At 34.7% G+C, this 14,936-nt stretch overlaps 3 protein-coding genes across 14 annotated transcripts in view; all 3 read right to left on the bottom strand.

Annotated features, from left to right (window-relative positions):
• LOC117926666 lies at positions 1–2,327 on the bottom strand. Its single transcript, XM_034845870.1, has 7 exons — positions 2,081–2,327; positions 1,900–1,982; positions 1,312–1,408; positions 1,153–1,208; positions 764–849; positions 609–677; positions 1–511 (listed from the first exon to the last, which is right to left on the bottom strand). The coding sequence occupies exons 3-7, from the start codon at positions 1,387–1,389 to the stop codon at positions 411–413; spliced, it is 390 nt and encodes a 129-aa protein (XP_034701761.1). The 5' UTR covers positions 1,390–1,408; positions 1,900–1,982; positions 2,081–2,327; the 3' UTR covers positions 1–410.
• A 467-nt stretch (positions 2,328–2,794) lies between these two features.
• On the bottom strand, positions 2,795–9,817 carry LOC117926664 (putative disease resistance RPP13-like protein 1). 12 transcript variants are annotated; one of them, XM_034845865.1, is made up of 10 exons: positions 5,336–9,817; positions 5,108–5,194; positions 4,957–4,998; positions 4,519–4,833; positions 4,292–4,419; positions 3,786–3,891; positions 3,626–3,688; positions 3,344–3,396; positions 3,146–3,252; positions 2,795–2,971 (listed from the first exon to the last, which is right to left on the bottom strand). In XM_034845865.1, exon 1 carries the CDS (start codon positions 9,668–9,670, stop codon positions 5,366–5,368), a length of 4,305 nt encoding a protein of 1,434 aa, XP_034701756.1. In that variant the 5' UTR covers positions 9,671–9,817; the 3' UTR covers positions 2,795–2,971; positions 3,146–3,252; positions 3,344–3,396; positions 3,626–3,688; positions 3,786–3,891; positions 4,292–4,419; positions 4,519–4,833; positions 4,957–4,998; positions 5,108–5,194; positions 5,336–5,365. The 12 variants fall into 12 exon arrangements, with proteins under 12 accessions (XP_034701756.1, XP_034701760.1, XP_034701748.1 ...); XM_034845869.1 differs by lacking the exons at positions 2,795–2,971; positions 3,146–3,252 and adding an exon at positions 3,971–4,104 and having other exon boundaries at positions 3,343–3,396; XM_034845857.1 differs by lacking the exons at positions 2,795–2,971; positions 3,146–3,252; positions 3,344–3,396; positions 3,626–3,688; positions 3,786–3,891 and adding an exon at positions 4,078–4,104 and having other exon boundaries at positions 5,108–5,256.
• Positions 9,818–10,837: 1,020 nt separating this feature from the next.
• Positions 10,838–14,936, bottom strand: part of LOC117926842 (transmembrane 9 superfamily member 1-like) — an 18,456-nt gene continuing 14,357 nt past the window's right edge. The window contains exon 10 of the mRNA XM_034846132.1: positions 10,838–11,001. Within this exon, the coding sequence (XP_034702023.1) occupies positions 10,838–11,001 (164 nt within the window). The remainder of the gene's footprint in view (positions 11,002–14,936) is intronic.

Here is a 14,936-nt window from a genome sequence, read left to right as displayed (position 1 = left end):
TAATCTAATATTATAATGATTATTTCACCGATTCCTTAATCAACTTGAAGCAACCTGATAATACAAAAGAAGACCAGATTTTTTGATACATGAAGAGAGTCATATAATGAGCTCAAAATCATCATTTCTATATACAAAATCAAGAGCTCATTGATAAAATAGCAGTCTAACTACTTCAACATAATGACAACTTCAAAATGATAAACAAAAGCTCCACGAACTCTCAAAGTCGGATCAGTTTACCATATTCTTCTTGGGAGTCTCACAGTTTAAACTTTCATAAGTTTAAGAGTTTATTTTTCAAACAAAGGGTCTTGCTGAGATAAACAATGAGAGCTAATAGACTTAGTTGTTGAAAAGAAATCCAAATTCCACGAGCAAGAAGAAGAACAAGATTGTAAATTCCACAGTTATCTCAGTCCGGAAAGGGATCCATGATTCCATGAGTGATCTAAATCGTCACGTCCACAATAGCAGAAAATGTACTGAATTTTTTTATTGTAGTCAAGACCTAAATAACACCAAATCAAGTACAAAATGATGTCAAAATTGGTAAAGAAACAAGCTAATGAGTCCATATCAAAGTTGTTACATTTTTATCGGCTTGCCTTTTATAAGTGGTTCTTGTCCATGGTGGGGAAGAAATGTGTCTTCAAGGCCTTTTGTTACAGGAACTCCTAATAAGTGCAGACTTCCAAATCAGAACAGAGCATCTTCAGTATTAGTAATATTGCATAAAAAGACATGGAAGTATGACACCCACCTTCTATATATCTTGAAAAACCATCACAATAGCAATTAAGCCACAAGCATTGAAACAAAAAAATCTTCATCAACTCATCCTTCCATCTGGAGCAACAATCACAATAGCAATTAAGCATACAAAGTAATTATTTTAGGAAAAATAGAGTTGTATGACTTTCAGAGGGGATCTCACTGGTTTCTTTTATGTTGTCTTATTTTGCTTCTCTTTTGTTGGCTTCTAATTTGGGATTATGTTATGCTAGGTGAAGCCTAAATCTAAAAATATTTGGATTAAACTATTGCTATTTACCTGATTTTCATCATCATGATCATGAATCCAATAGAAGTTTTCAAATTTGATGAAGCCTAAATCTAAAAAAATATTTGGATTAAACTCTCGCTATTTACCTGATTTTCTTCATAATGATCATGATTCCAATAGAAGTTTTCAAATTTCTTCCTGTCTAAGAAAAAGTGAAAACACATATATGTGAAGAAATAGCTGGTACAAATTTATAGTATATATTTCACAAGAAAGAACCCAAGCAATAAAAATGCCTCACTAACCAAAGGTTGTCTAAAAAGCAGCCCCCCATGCCTGCATATGAGAAATAGCCAGCAGGCAAACCGAGAAATCCTATGCATCTCCAGTGGCAAACCATACCTGAAAGAGATCTCTTTGAAACTAGTAATCAGAAGTTGTTTTAGAAAAACCTGCATGACTTAACAAAGAAATGGCCATAAGTGTATATCTAAATATATATATATATATGTACAAAGAATGCTAAACAAGTAAACGAATCTATAGAGCTGCTTGGTGCACCTGCTTTGGAACACTGGAAAGACAGTTACATCAAGAAAGAACCGAAGAAATATAAGAGAAATAGTTAAAGGGAAAAAAGCCCACTCAAGATTCGAAGAATAAGTCTTAGAAATATGACAAATGGCAGTATAAACCTACTTAACTGAAGAAGTATTCTCAGAACAATAGCTACCACAAGCCAATCTTCCCTGCACTATTTCTATCTTTGTTCCAGACTCGTAGTTTCAGAATAAATCTTAAATAAAAAAAAGTAGAGCAAGTTCTGCACCCATCTCATGAAGGGTGTTGGGATGAAGAAGGTAGTGTATGTTTCTTTGTTGTTAGTTACATACCTGAAAGAGATTCATGCCTCCTAGTACCAATAATCAGCAGTGGTTCTCGATGCATTAGCTCATGGAAAAAAAACTAGAGAGAGCTACATCAGCATATGCAAAGAATTCTAGTCAAGCTTATGTTTCACTTTTAACAATAAATCTAACTCATATCAAATACTATTTGGAGAAAAAAACGAACCTGATTGTAAATTGGTGTGCAATCCTTGTCATTAGAAAGCCAAACCTCTCTTACAACTTGTGGGACATGAGCCATGCACAGTTCTTGATACCAAGATAGGAGAGGGGAGGTGGATGGGCCGGTGCTTATACCTGAGATTCTTGCAATTATAGATCTCACTGACTTCCTCTGTCTCTACAAGAGAAATAGACTGATAAATCCAGGAATCACCTAGTCCATTTTGGAAGCAAAATCGAAACAAATCTTAGAAAACCTTGGTTGGCTTCTCAAATCGTTCAGAACATCGGCCACCTAGGGTTAATCTTCCATTGCTCATCTCTGTATGCTTGTTCCAACTTCCAAACATCTAGCTCAAGAAATTTCTTTTAAATCAAACAAACAGAGCACTTTGCTTGTAAGTTATCAAGCATATGACATTTGTAGGTGTCATTGAACCAATAGACTTAGTCATTGAAAGGACTATGGGCATGGCAATCCAAATTCCACGAGCAAGAAGCACAAGAAGATTGTGAATTCCACAATTATCTCAATCGGGAATGGATCCATGAGTGATCTAAATCATCATGTCCACAACACTAGAACATGTACTGAATTTCTTGTTGTAATCAAGGCCTAAATAACACCAAAGCAAGAACAATAATGATGTCAAAATTGGTAAAGAAACAAGCTAATGACTACATATCAAAGTTTATATATTTTTATCAGCTTGCCTTTTGTTAGTGGTTCTCATGCTTGGCGGAGAATAAGCAATGTCTCCAAGGCCTATTGTCACAGGAACTCCAAATAAGTGCAGACTTCCAAATCAAAACAGAGCATCCTCAGTACTAGTAATATAGCATAGTGTTTCACAAGCACTGAAACAACAAAATCTTCATCAACTCCACTTTCCATCTGGAAGAACCATAATAGTGATTGGGTTATTATTTTAAGCATATAAAGGATTAAGAAAAAAGATCATCAAATACCCATCTTAAGCATACAAAGTCATATTAAGAATTTGGGATTATGATATGCTAGATGAAGCCTAAATCTAAAAAATATTTGGATAAAACTGTTGCTCTTTACCTGATTTTCTTCATCATATCAAGATCATGTTCTCATAAGGAGTTTTCAAATTTCTTCCTGTCTAAGGAAAAGGTGAAAAAACATATATGTGAAGCATCCCCCCATGCCTGCATATGAGAAATAGCCAGCCGTTAAACTGAGAAATTGGATGCAAAAGCTAGTAAGGATGCAAAAGTAGGTGTCCTCGTTGTTGTGTACCTGAAAGAGGCATCTCTTTAAGAGCTAGTAATCAGAAGTTGTTTTAGAAAAACCTGCATGAATTAACAAAGAAATGGCCATTGACAAATAAACTCAAGGTCCATAAGCATATCAAAAGAATGCTAAACAAGAAAACAAATCTTTAGGGCTGCTTGGGACACCTGCTTAAGAACACTGGAAAGAGTGTTGCAACCAAAGAAGAAACCCGAAACAATTAAAATGATTAACAGAGCATACTTTAAGAATAAATCTAAAGTCATAGAAACAGAGAATGTTCTGCACCTCACTTATGATGAAGAAGGTAGTGTACGTGACTTTGTTGTTAGTTACATACCCAAAAGAGAGCTACATCAGCATATGCAAAGAATTCTAGTCAATAAATCTTTCACTATTAACAATAAATCTAACTCATGTCAAACATCATTTGGAGAAAAAGAAGAACCTGATTGTAAATTGGCCTGCAATCATTGTCATTAGAAAGCCAGGCCTCTCTTACAACTTGTGGGAGATTCTTGCAATTACAGATCTCATTGGTTTCCTCTGTGTCTCTGTAAGAAAAACAGACTGATAAATCCAGAAATCACCTAGTCCAGTTTGGAAGTAAAATCAAAACAAAACTTAGAAAACCTTTATTTGGTTGGCTTCTCAAATTGCGCACAATGTTGGCCACCTTGGGTTAAGATTTTGTTTAATCAAAAAATCTAGCTCAAGATTTTTTTTTTTTTTTTTTTTAATCAAACGAACAGAGCGCCTTGTGAACCCTAATATCCAATAACAATACAAGCATATGACATTTGTCAGTGCCAGAAATGGCTATTAGAATTCTTAAATTTGGCAAGAAAATCACGACTCGAACTCTGACGTGAATTTTCAGGAATTAGTCTATTGAAATGAGCTCAAGAGTGGAAGGATATTCCAATTAAGGAAAGGTGAGTCAAGAAATCAGACCTTTTGAGATGTTGAACATCTATACATTGTAATATTGATCCATCTTGGAAGAATATATGTAAAGAAGTGGCCCCAATCAGAAGCAAAAAGTAGTACCATAATGAGAGTGAAGCAGAAGCCACTCTAACCTGAAGGACATCAATAATCATTAATAATAAATCAAACTGGCATTTCAGCACATCATTATGTTTTCAAGAAAACTATTTTGGGCATTGATGCAGTGGCACCTTCATTAGAATAGGACCTGCCCGTTTGTAAATTGTCATTGATGTTCCAGAAAAGGGCACATCTGTCAAGTAGTTGAAGCTTAGGGAAGTTGGAGATTCGTAATTCTTCAAGAGAGCTTAAAGCAAGCGCTCTGCAGGCAAATTTTTCAAGAAAGGCGAGTCCTCCCAGGGCATGAGTTTATTGCATTTCCGTCAAGTTGACATAGGTTGGAGGGAAAACCCTCTCTTTGAAACAACAATTCTTGACAACCTTTTAAACTCTATTTCTGCAAAGATGAATGGGTATGCTTCAGCACCATGATAGCAAGACTCTTTCTGCTAGACAAAAATTAAGACATTGAAATCATTTGCTATTATAAATCTTGCAATATGTAGATAAGTGGAACACTGGAAAAAGAATAGAAGCAAGAAAAAATCAAAGCAATTAAAATTACTTACTAATAAGCAGCTAACTCGAATACCTCCCAGGTTTCCCCATGCCTGCATAAGAGAAATAGGTGGAGAAAATGAGAGAAGCCCACCTGAAAGATAAGCGGAACAGTTCTGCCGGAAATATGAGATTTGGTCGTATGCTTGAAATGTAATCTACCTGGGATCAATCTTCCCCTGTTCCAGGTCTCCAATTTCAGAGAATCTTCAGATGAACAAGGCAGTGGTTCACTTGGTTTTGGGAATACTGCCAAATCAGAAGTGTCAATCCTCCTCTCTACTCTTCATATATTTACTTTAGGCTCGAAGCTTTCAGAAATGTATAAACAAATAAGATTCTTAAATAAAATAAACTGAGATTATTTCACATTTTCTAAAGAACAAGTACCTGACTGTACATTATTGTAGCACAACTTGGTTACATTAGTACACCATTGATCTGTACTTGTGGAATGTGAGCTATATAACACCATTCTTGGCCTTTCTCAAATTGGCACCGTTGTTCTAGCAATGGGCAGTTTTTGACAGTAAGACAGCAGAGGGAGTCTGGCAGTCTCTCTTTTGTCAAGTATTGGAGCTTAGGGCAGTCTTGGATACTTAATGTTTCAAGAGAGGTGAGGTGTTGAAGACCCGCTTGTGTCAAGGATTGGAGCTGGGGGAAGTCGGAGACATCTAAAAGTTTGAGAGATGCAAGGCTTTGAAGACCCAATTCTGTCAAGGATTGGAGCCCTGAGCAGCCCAAGATTTGTAGTTCTATGAGGGAGGTAAGGTGCTGAAGACCAGAGAGGAACTGGAACCCAGGGCACATGCGGATGTGTAATCTTTGAAGAGAGGTAAGGTGCTGAAGACCAGAGAGGAACTGGAACTCAGGGCACTTGCGGATGTGTAATCTTTGAAGAGAGGTAAGATGCTGAAAAACTGAGCCTGTCAAGGACTGGAGCTTATCGCAGCCTGAGATGTTTAATTCCACAAGGGAAGAAAAATGTTGAAACCACTCTTCTGCAAAAAATTGGAGCTCAGGGCAGGCGCCGATGTATAATGTTGTGAGAGAGGTAAGCCGTTGAAGGCCCTTGCTGTCCAAAGACTTGAGTTTTGGAAACTTTATAATTTGAAGAGAGGTAAGACCGGAGGGCAGTAGGCAGTCCTTGGGAAATGACTCCACGTCTTCGCATCCACCAACGATTTCGAGATGTGTAAGAGAGGCCATTCTTTGCAAACCCCAGTCCACTTCGGGTGTGAGTTTATTGCAATTCCGAATTTTAAGTTCACAGAGGTTGGAGGGCAAACCACGGAACAATAACTCTGGGCAATCTCCTAACTCTAATTTGCGCAAGGATGACGGTGTGTGCGCCAGCAACTTGAGCTTCAAGCATTCACTGATCTTATAACAGGCTGAGTCAAGAGCGGGTAATTCAATATACACAAGATTAGGACACCCTTCGATTGCCAAATAATTAAGAGATGCGGGATCCCCCTCTGAAATCGAAATTGTGAGGAATTCAAGCCCTTCAAGATTTTCGATTTGGAGATGAGTCAAACTCGGGAAGACAGCTAATGAGAATGATAATGAGAGAGACTCACAGGTACAACTATAGATCCGTAAAGTTTGAAGGAATGGGAGGTGGCATCTCAGCAGCTCAGGTAGGAGAAACTCTACTTTGTTACAACCCGAGATGTTTAGTGATTGCAATGTAGAGGATAAATCACATTTCTCCAAGGATCTGGAAAAGCAACATCTCAAGAATTTTAAATAACACAAATTAGTTTGCAGGATTCTGTTCTCCACTAGAGACTCTACAGCATCACATTCTGTAATTGTGAGCTTGTGATGTGGTCCAAATGGTAGTTGCTTCAACGGAGATACGTCTGAAATTTGAATATGTGAAGTTTGAAGAGCAGTGAATCCCGAAGCTGGCCTTTTCAACCGCAATTTACCGAAATTCCGCATCCTCAATTCGCTGATGGCAGGAACTTTGAGCGAAGCCACAAGCAGCTGTGGGCATCCATCAATTTCAAGTTTCTTCAAGCATCGAAGTTGTTTTGGTAATTTGCCAGTGAGTTTAGGACAATCGATTATATAAAGCTCCTGGAGACGAGGGAATTCTCCAGGTCTGCATCCACAACGTAACCATTTCTCCCACTTGTACATACACTCAAATCTTAGAGTTTGTAGAGATCGGAAGTAGGTTTTAATTGTATTGGAGGAGGAAGCACCCCTATAAAACTCACTGCCCACCCTCTCAATTCCAGGCATTCCTGAGATACATAAATGTTGAAGAGAGGGTAGCAGCCCAAGTGGTGGCAATGATGAGCAATTTTCACAATCCCAAAGCTTTAGCCGCAAAAGATTGGAGAATGAAGGATCTCCTAACCAATCTGGAAATATTATGCCAGGATAGTTTGTGATTTTGAACCGTTTTAAATTTGGATGAGGTTGTAAGTTGTTGAGTACATGATCGATTACGCCACTTTGTACAACACCATCAGCAATTTCGTCACTCCAATTCAAGGCTAGTTTATCAAGGTGTTTCTTATCCTTCATATTCGCCTGCAATGCATCCTTAGCACATGCCACATTCTCCATGTTAGAGATGTCAAGTGTTCCCCTGATATCTGAAAGCTCTCCCAATTCACAAATTCTTAATCCACTTTTTTGCCCCACAATAAATTTGGTCAATTGTTGTAAACTTTTTAATTGACCAACGTGACTTGGCATTTCACTCAATTTATGATAAGAGAAATTAAGATGACGCAAATTAATCAATTTCCCGATTCTTGATGGCAATTCTTTGAGTTCATTACAACCCAATAATATCATCGTTTGTAAATTGTACAAATAACACACAGAATCAGGTAATCTTTTAATCAGTGTATAAGAGAGATCCAAATAACGCAAATATATTAATTTGCCAATTGAATCAGGTAAATCTTCAATGTTGTAATACCGTAATGACAACACTCGTAAGGATCTCATTTTCGGTAATATATCATGCAAAACTCTTTTACTTAATGCATAGAAACAGAGTTGCATTGTATCCAACTCTCCGAATGTTGGAAGACACTTCACTTCTGTAAGGCTTTCAAACTTCTTAAATACGGTCGATTGAGCACTTTTGACATGAAACAAATGATGAGCCTTCTCAGTAATTTTTTGCACTTTATCATCTTCCAACCGAACACAAAATTCTCCGGATATATATTGAGCCAAGTCATGTATGAGATCATGCATGACAAAGCATGATTCATTGGTAGCAGATCTGTGGAAAAATGACTTAGAGAGAAGTTCATGAAAATAAAGGTCACCTACCTCTTCCATTCTTTCATTGCTTTGTGAATCTCGTAGAAATCCTTCTGCCATCCATAGTAAAATCAGCTTCTCTCTATTGAATTCATGATCCTTGGGAAAAATGGAACAATAGGCAAAACAACGCTTGAGATGCAATGGGAGATCATGGTAACTCAGTATCAACGATGGAAGAATTTCAAGATTTTGCCAGCCCCATATTTCACTTTCCAAAATTTTTTCCCATTCCCTTTTGTCAACTTTAGAATGCAAAAGACTCCCCAGTGCTTTTACCGCTAAAGGTAATCCTTGGCACTTGGCCACAATCTTTCTGCCTATTGATGCTAGCTGAGGAAATGCCGTGGAGTCTCCATTTTCAAATGCAAGTTTTGTAAATAAGGACCAACAACCATCAGCGGATAACTCTCCCAGAGAATAATGAGGATGAACTGCCTGCATGACTTCTGCAACTTTTGTACTGCGAGTAGTCACAACAACCTTGCTTCCTTTCCCAGCAGCTAGGAGCGGAATTCGTAGCCGATGCCATTCGCTACAACCTTTCTCCCAAACATCGTCGAGAACGAGTAGAAATTTCTTGTCACCAAGACTCCCTTTCAGTTTAAGCTGAAGCAAATCTAGGTTGTCTGTTTGCATATCAGAAGGGGTTGCACATCCGATTCCCTCAAGAATTAATTTGGTTACCCTGACAAGAAGAAACTCCTCCGAAACACAAACCCATGCTTTCAAGTCAAAGAGTTCCTCCACTTTGGCGTCGTTATACAGAAGCTGAGCCAGTGTGGTCTTGCCTGCGCCGCCCATGCCGACTACGGAGATCACATCTATCTTGTTGGTGCTTACATTATCAGACAACAACCTTGTCATCATCTCCTCTTTGATTTCATTCCTGCCGAACACACAAGATTCATCGACCAGAGAAGTCGAGGGTGATCTTGGTGGCAGTTTCTCACCATCGCCTGGTTTCAGCCCAAGTTTATCTATTGCTTTTTCAAGAACTTCCAGTTTGCCAATCATCTCCTTTACCCTGGACTCTATGCTGCTTCGATAATTAGCAAGTGGGGCCTTCACCCACGTAGAGATGCTGTTCCATACCTTAGCTGAGCCAGTCTGGGAGTGATCATCAGCTTCCATCTTGCATCGCAGAGCTTCAGTAGCAATCTCGTCCAGTAGGTCTTCCGCATCATACAGAGTACCCTTAACATGCAGGAGCCACTCTTTGACTGCTGGGTCCGTGAATTGCTTAACCTCAGCATGGTTGAGCACTGCATCCACAATCAGCAATTTGATCCTCAACTTGCTGAGGAGTGAATCACTGAGCTTCTGTCCCCTGATGAAGTTGAGGACCTCAGAAGAAGCCAACCTGTCGAAAAGAACTTGGAGAGAAGCGGAGAGAAAAGCTCCTCCAACTAACGCCAGGGCCATGTCTGTTTCTCGATCTGCAGAGGAAGTGAAAGAATTGAGGGGAAATGGAAAGACGAACAGGAATTTGTTAGGAAGAATAGGAATGGAGTAGCAGCTTTCTTTGCTTCAACAATGACTCAATGCCATCAATGATGGAGTGGAAAGCAAAGAAGAAAGCAAAATAAGAGTCAAAAAGATAAACAAGACGGGAAACAGAAGTCACTATTTCAAGTAAAATGTTCTTATTTCTAAATAATAAATTTGTTGTAAACAAATTAAAATTAAAATTGGAACATGTATTTGTTTCTTATACTTATAAACTTTGAAATAATCACTATTTCAAGTAAAATGTTCAAATTGAAATTTATTATGATGACGGTAGATATTATATTATTTAATATTTAAAATTAATTTTAATTAATAATTTTTAATAATAAGTAATGATTTGAAATTGATGATTCCTAATGGAATGATTTATTATATTTGTGAAATTATTAATAATTATTTTTATATTAAGTAAATATGTGATAGAATGGGATGCTTGAAAAAATAAGTAATGATTATAAAGATTTGGTTTTATTATTTTCAATATATAAAATTTTTGAGAATTATTTTTTTATCTTATTTAATTAAAATAATTTAAAATAGATTGGAGAGTTATATATAAAAGTATAATTTGAGATAAATTATTTCCTTTAAATACTTTATAAATAATTTAAATTAATTAAAATAACATAAATAAACCAATAGTCATATTAATCAATAAATAATATTTAAATATGAATATATTAAATGTATTATCTAATAATATTTTATCTAAGTTATTTGTTTAAAACTTATTACTTTAATTATTACTTTAAGTATTAAGGTTGCTTGATAAAATTAATTTAAAATTTATTCAAAATCATCAAATTGACATATTTATTCTCATAAATTATTATTAGGGTAAAAGAGGTAAAGTATCGGTGGAGGTTGTGAGTAGCAAAGGAGATCGTGAAGGTAATTAAGACAAATGAGGATAAAAAAGTAAAATGAAGATATAGAATTAAGAATAAGTTAATTATTTTTACTTATTATTTAGAGTTGTTTTTTACTTTTAAATTATAGCACTAAATTATTTTATCAAACATACTTAATTTACTTAATGAATTAAGTTATTAAACCACTTTAAGCTATTAAGTTGGTTTGTTAAACACCTACGAAGTTGAGGACCTCTGAAGAAGCCAACCTATCGAAAAGAACTTGGAGGGAAGCCGAGAGAAAAGCTTCTCTAACTAAAGCATCAGCCATGTATGTTGCCTTGGAAAGGAAGTGAAAGAATTCAGGGGAAAATGAAGGTACGCAGATGCGAACTAGAAATGAAAAACAACAATTTGCTAGGAAGAATTGCAATGGAGTAGCAGCTCCCTTTGCTTCAATAATGACTCGTTTCCATCAATCCTGCATTGCATTATTGAGTGGAAAGGTCAAAAGGAAAGAATATGGAGTAGAAGTGCATCACTAACTTTTCCGTAATGCCCATACATCTTTGATTTTCATAAAAATTTGGAAAAACTAGAAATTTAGGAATAGAAAGTGAAATATGTAAATATTTGGGAATTAAGAAAAAAGAAAGCCATGGAGAAAAAACCTAAACCGCTAAACATTTACAATTTCTAGAAGGATGTGTGATGAACGGATGGAGGAAAACTATTAAACTATTACATTAAATTATAAATTAAGAAGACCCTTATATAGATTGTATATTTTTTAGAGGTGGAACTTGGTCGGGTCGATTCAAGTTTGGATGGATTCAACAATTATTTTCAATATTCAAATTAACCTTAGGTTACTTTTTTTTTTTTTTCAACTTGAGCTTAGTTTAGGTTAGGCTTGGACTAAAGTTTGCATAATCCTAGTCTAATCCAAACCCGATTTAATATTTTTATATTTATACTGCATATCATTTTATAGAATAATATTCATTTCCTTTTTTATTTTAAGAAAAAAAATATCAAATTATATTATATCATATATTTCTTTTTTTATTTATAAAAATACATAAATTTATGTTTGTTCTTTTGTTTGTTATCTTGAAAGTTTATCCAAATTACTATTTAAATTTTCATATAAATACATTAAAAAGGTTTTTTTTTTTAAATATTATAAATGAATTTTGGATTATGGAACATGATCAACTTGAATTCAACCCAAGCAACCTAAATCTAACCCAACCAACTTAAGTCTAACTTAAATAAATTGAACTCAATCCGAACATAGAAAAATGAGGTCGTGTTGGGTTGAAGTCGAGTGGATTGTTTCTTAATTTGGGTTTGAGCTCAGATTGGTCATCAACCTCACCAACCCGCTCAAATTACGATCCTAATATTTTTCATACTAAAAAGATAAAATATTTTAACATTTTTCTAGTTTAGGTATTTTTGAATTCATGCACCTAGAACTCAAAAATAAACACACCAAGAGTGTCTTCCCTCTCCAAAGGGAATTTTAAGATTTCACGGTAAAATCATAATTTTGAGAGAACAAGGATTATAACAAAATAATTCTCTTAAATTTTTAGGATTTTTAGGCTTTTTTTTCTATTTATTTTAAATGAGGTTTTTTTTTATTTGTTTTTAGGGTTTATTACACTTTATCCTCCAACCTATAGTGTGTTTTTCATGTTACCTCATCGAATTTAAAATCCAGTAATGTATCCTTCATACTTTATAATTACATGCAATGCACATTTTTGAAATGACAATGTTACCTGTATTGGATGAAAGGTGCATGTGCTTTCCACGTGACATGTTTTAGTGAGGGAAAAAGAGTTATTTTCATTTTAAAACCCCTCCACCCTCCTCTCTCCTTGTCATTCATTCATCCTTCTAAGCCCTAGAATCCCAATTTCTATAATTAAAATTAGTGAGAAACTTATATATTTTAAAATTATTTAATCTTTATATAAAAGTGTCAAATAAGTAAAATAAGTTTGAAATAACATATAAAACTAATTTATCGACTTTAAAATTTATTTTTCATTTTTCTTTACTTTTTCTTTCTTTCTATTTTTTCTCTCCATTTTCTCTCTTTTGCATCTTCTTTCAAACTTTATGGGAACCAAACATAGTCTAAAAGGTCATGAAGACCAGATGAGTAAAAAAAACGAAAAGGTTATAAGTTAAACCGAGTTGTATTTAATAACAATTATCATGGCAAAATAGAGGGATTTACTTTATAATAGTAACATTTTACTCATTTTTTCATGATTATAATTGCTCTCCCTAATGGATATTTTGGTTTCACCTAATACTTGAAATTTCTTAAAATTTCACAAAAATTTCATTAAAACTTAATGGAAATTTTTTCTTAAAACAAGCAATTGCATTGAAAATGGAACATTGCATTATGTTTGATGTGACATTTTGGTGGTCCTCACACGCTTATCAACTATGATGGCAACCTAACTCATATTATTTGTAAAGATAAGAATTCAATGGCCAGCAATTGAAGTTGGAATATATACATAGTCAAGAAAAAAGGTAGAAAAAATGAATTGTCAAGGTTGTATTATATAAAACAAATTTGAAACTTACATCTTAGTGGGACTTGTTAGAAAATGGTGGGTGATAATTATCCTTGTCGTTTGATACCTCACTCACCGGGATTTTAAAACTACAATTGACCCCTTATACCTCTGAAACCACACTTTGACAAACATATTTGTGAGTGGTTAATAATCATTATATTGTCAATAACCATTCCATATCTTTATTGGAATATATATATATATATATATATATAGAGAGAGAGAGAGAGAGAGAGAGAGAGAGAGAGAAAGGTTTGTTTGAGAACAATTTTTTAGAATAGTTTTCCAATCTCAAAAACAAAAAATACAGAAAATATGTTTGACAACCAAAAACTGTTTTCTATTCTTAAAAATAGAAAATAAGGTATTTTCGGATAACATTTTTTAGTTATTTTATATTGTTTGCACTTATTTTCTTAAGGTTGTTTTATAAGAAATAATTATATAAACATGTAAAATGATAAAAAATAAAACACTAAACATAAAAATTATTTTTAAAACCTATTTAAAAATATTATAAACAAATTAAAAACATTTTAGACTTTCAAACAAACTTTTATTTTATAAAAATCAGAAAACAATTTTAAAAAACTGTTCTCAAAAACTATTTTTCCTAATTGTTTTTAAAAACAGTTACTAAACATACTGTGGACCCCGCATTTCGGCTCAATGCGTTTCCCACTCGATGGCGAGCTCGATTTTTATTTTTGAAAAATTGATTTTATTTGATTAAGAAAATGACTTGGAGTCGCCACTTATTTTTGTTTTATTTTAAAAGGGTAAACAAAATAAGAAAGAAAAACCCTAAGTGTGACTCCTTATTTTGGAAAAGGCGATCTGCGAAAAACTGGATCGGGTTCGGGGGTCAGGTTACTTATCGGGAAGGTACGGTAAAGACCGTAGCACCCCTCTAAGTCCCTAAAGTCGGGTCTCTACTAATAAAATGAAGCTGACGTGGCAATTGATGAATGAACCTACGAATACCTTAAATGATCATGCACGTATGAGAATCCGAACAAGTATAAGGAGTGACCATGGGGCGAGTAAATACGTACCTGGGTGGTGAATCAATATGCGCTATCAAGAAATGAGGTTAGTGCACAATTAAGGAATAATTTCGAGCATGTCATAGAGCAAAATAAAATCGATCATGCATGGCAATTAAATCAAACAAACAATCAATCAATCATAAGGAAATCACATATGTTGGGCCCCCACCAAAGCCCGATTTATATTGCATGAATTAATCTCACGAATCCCATTATTTCGGAATTATGAAGATTCATCATTCTTGCTTGTGTAAAAATTAAAAGAAATAGAACATTATTTAAAAATCGGAGTGGAATTAAAACTATTTGAGTGAAAACTGGATTCTTGGAATTTGTTTGAAAATCAGGGGTCTAAGGAATTAAATTTAAGATTAGAGCACCGGTAATTAAGAGGAAATTTGTCAGAGAAAATAAGAAATGAACTTTAGGGAATTAAACTGCAAGGATATGGATTTTGAAAGTTGAATTTGTAATAACAATAATAATAAGGAATGAACTTTGGGAAATTGAACTGCGAGAATATAGATTTTTAATAATAATAACAATAATAATAATAATAATAATAATAATAATAACAATAAATGATAATAATAATATGGACAAACAAAAGGGATTAAAAGAACTCTGGAATTAGAAGGGCCTAGGGTGAGAAGGGCTATGGAAATGGGCT

Source organism: Vitis riparia, chromosome 12 (assembly GCF_004353265.1).
Source record: "Vitis riparia cultivar Riparia Gloire de Montpellier isolate 1030 chromosome 12, EGFV_Vit.rip_1.0, whole genome shotgun sequence".
Taxonomy (NCBI): domain Eukaryota; kingdom Viridiplantae; phylum Streptophyta; class Magnoliopsida; order Vitales; family Vitaceae; genus Vitis; species Vitis riparia.
Note: the sequence above shows the minus strand (reverse complement) of the source record. Positions and strands in the feature narration are given on the sequence as shown.

Coding starts and splice junctions, on each gene's coding strand:
- LOC117926666 (XM_034845870.1), bottom strand. CDS start 1,389: ATGCATAGGATTTCTCGGTTTGCCTGCTGGCTATTTCTCATATGCAGG. Junction 850..1,152: donor ATCATTATGAAGAAAATCAG/GTAAATAGCGAG, acceptor TTGTTGCTCCAG/ATGGAAGGATGAGTTGATGA. Junction 512..608: donor ACAAGAACCACTTATAAAAG/GCAAGCCGATAA, acceptor GGTGTTATTTAG/GTCTTGACTACAATAAAAAA.
- LOC117926664 (XM_034845865.1), bottom strand. CDS start 9,670: ATGGCCCTGGCGTTAGTTGGAGGAGCTTTTCTCTCCGCTTCTCTCCAA.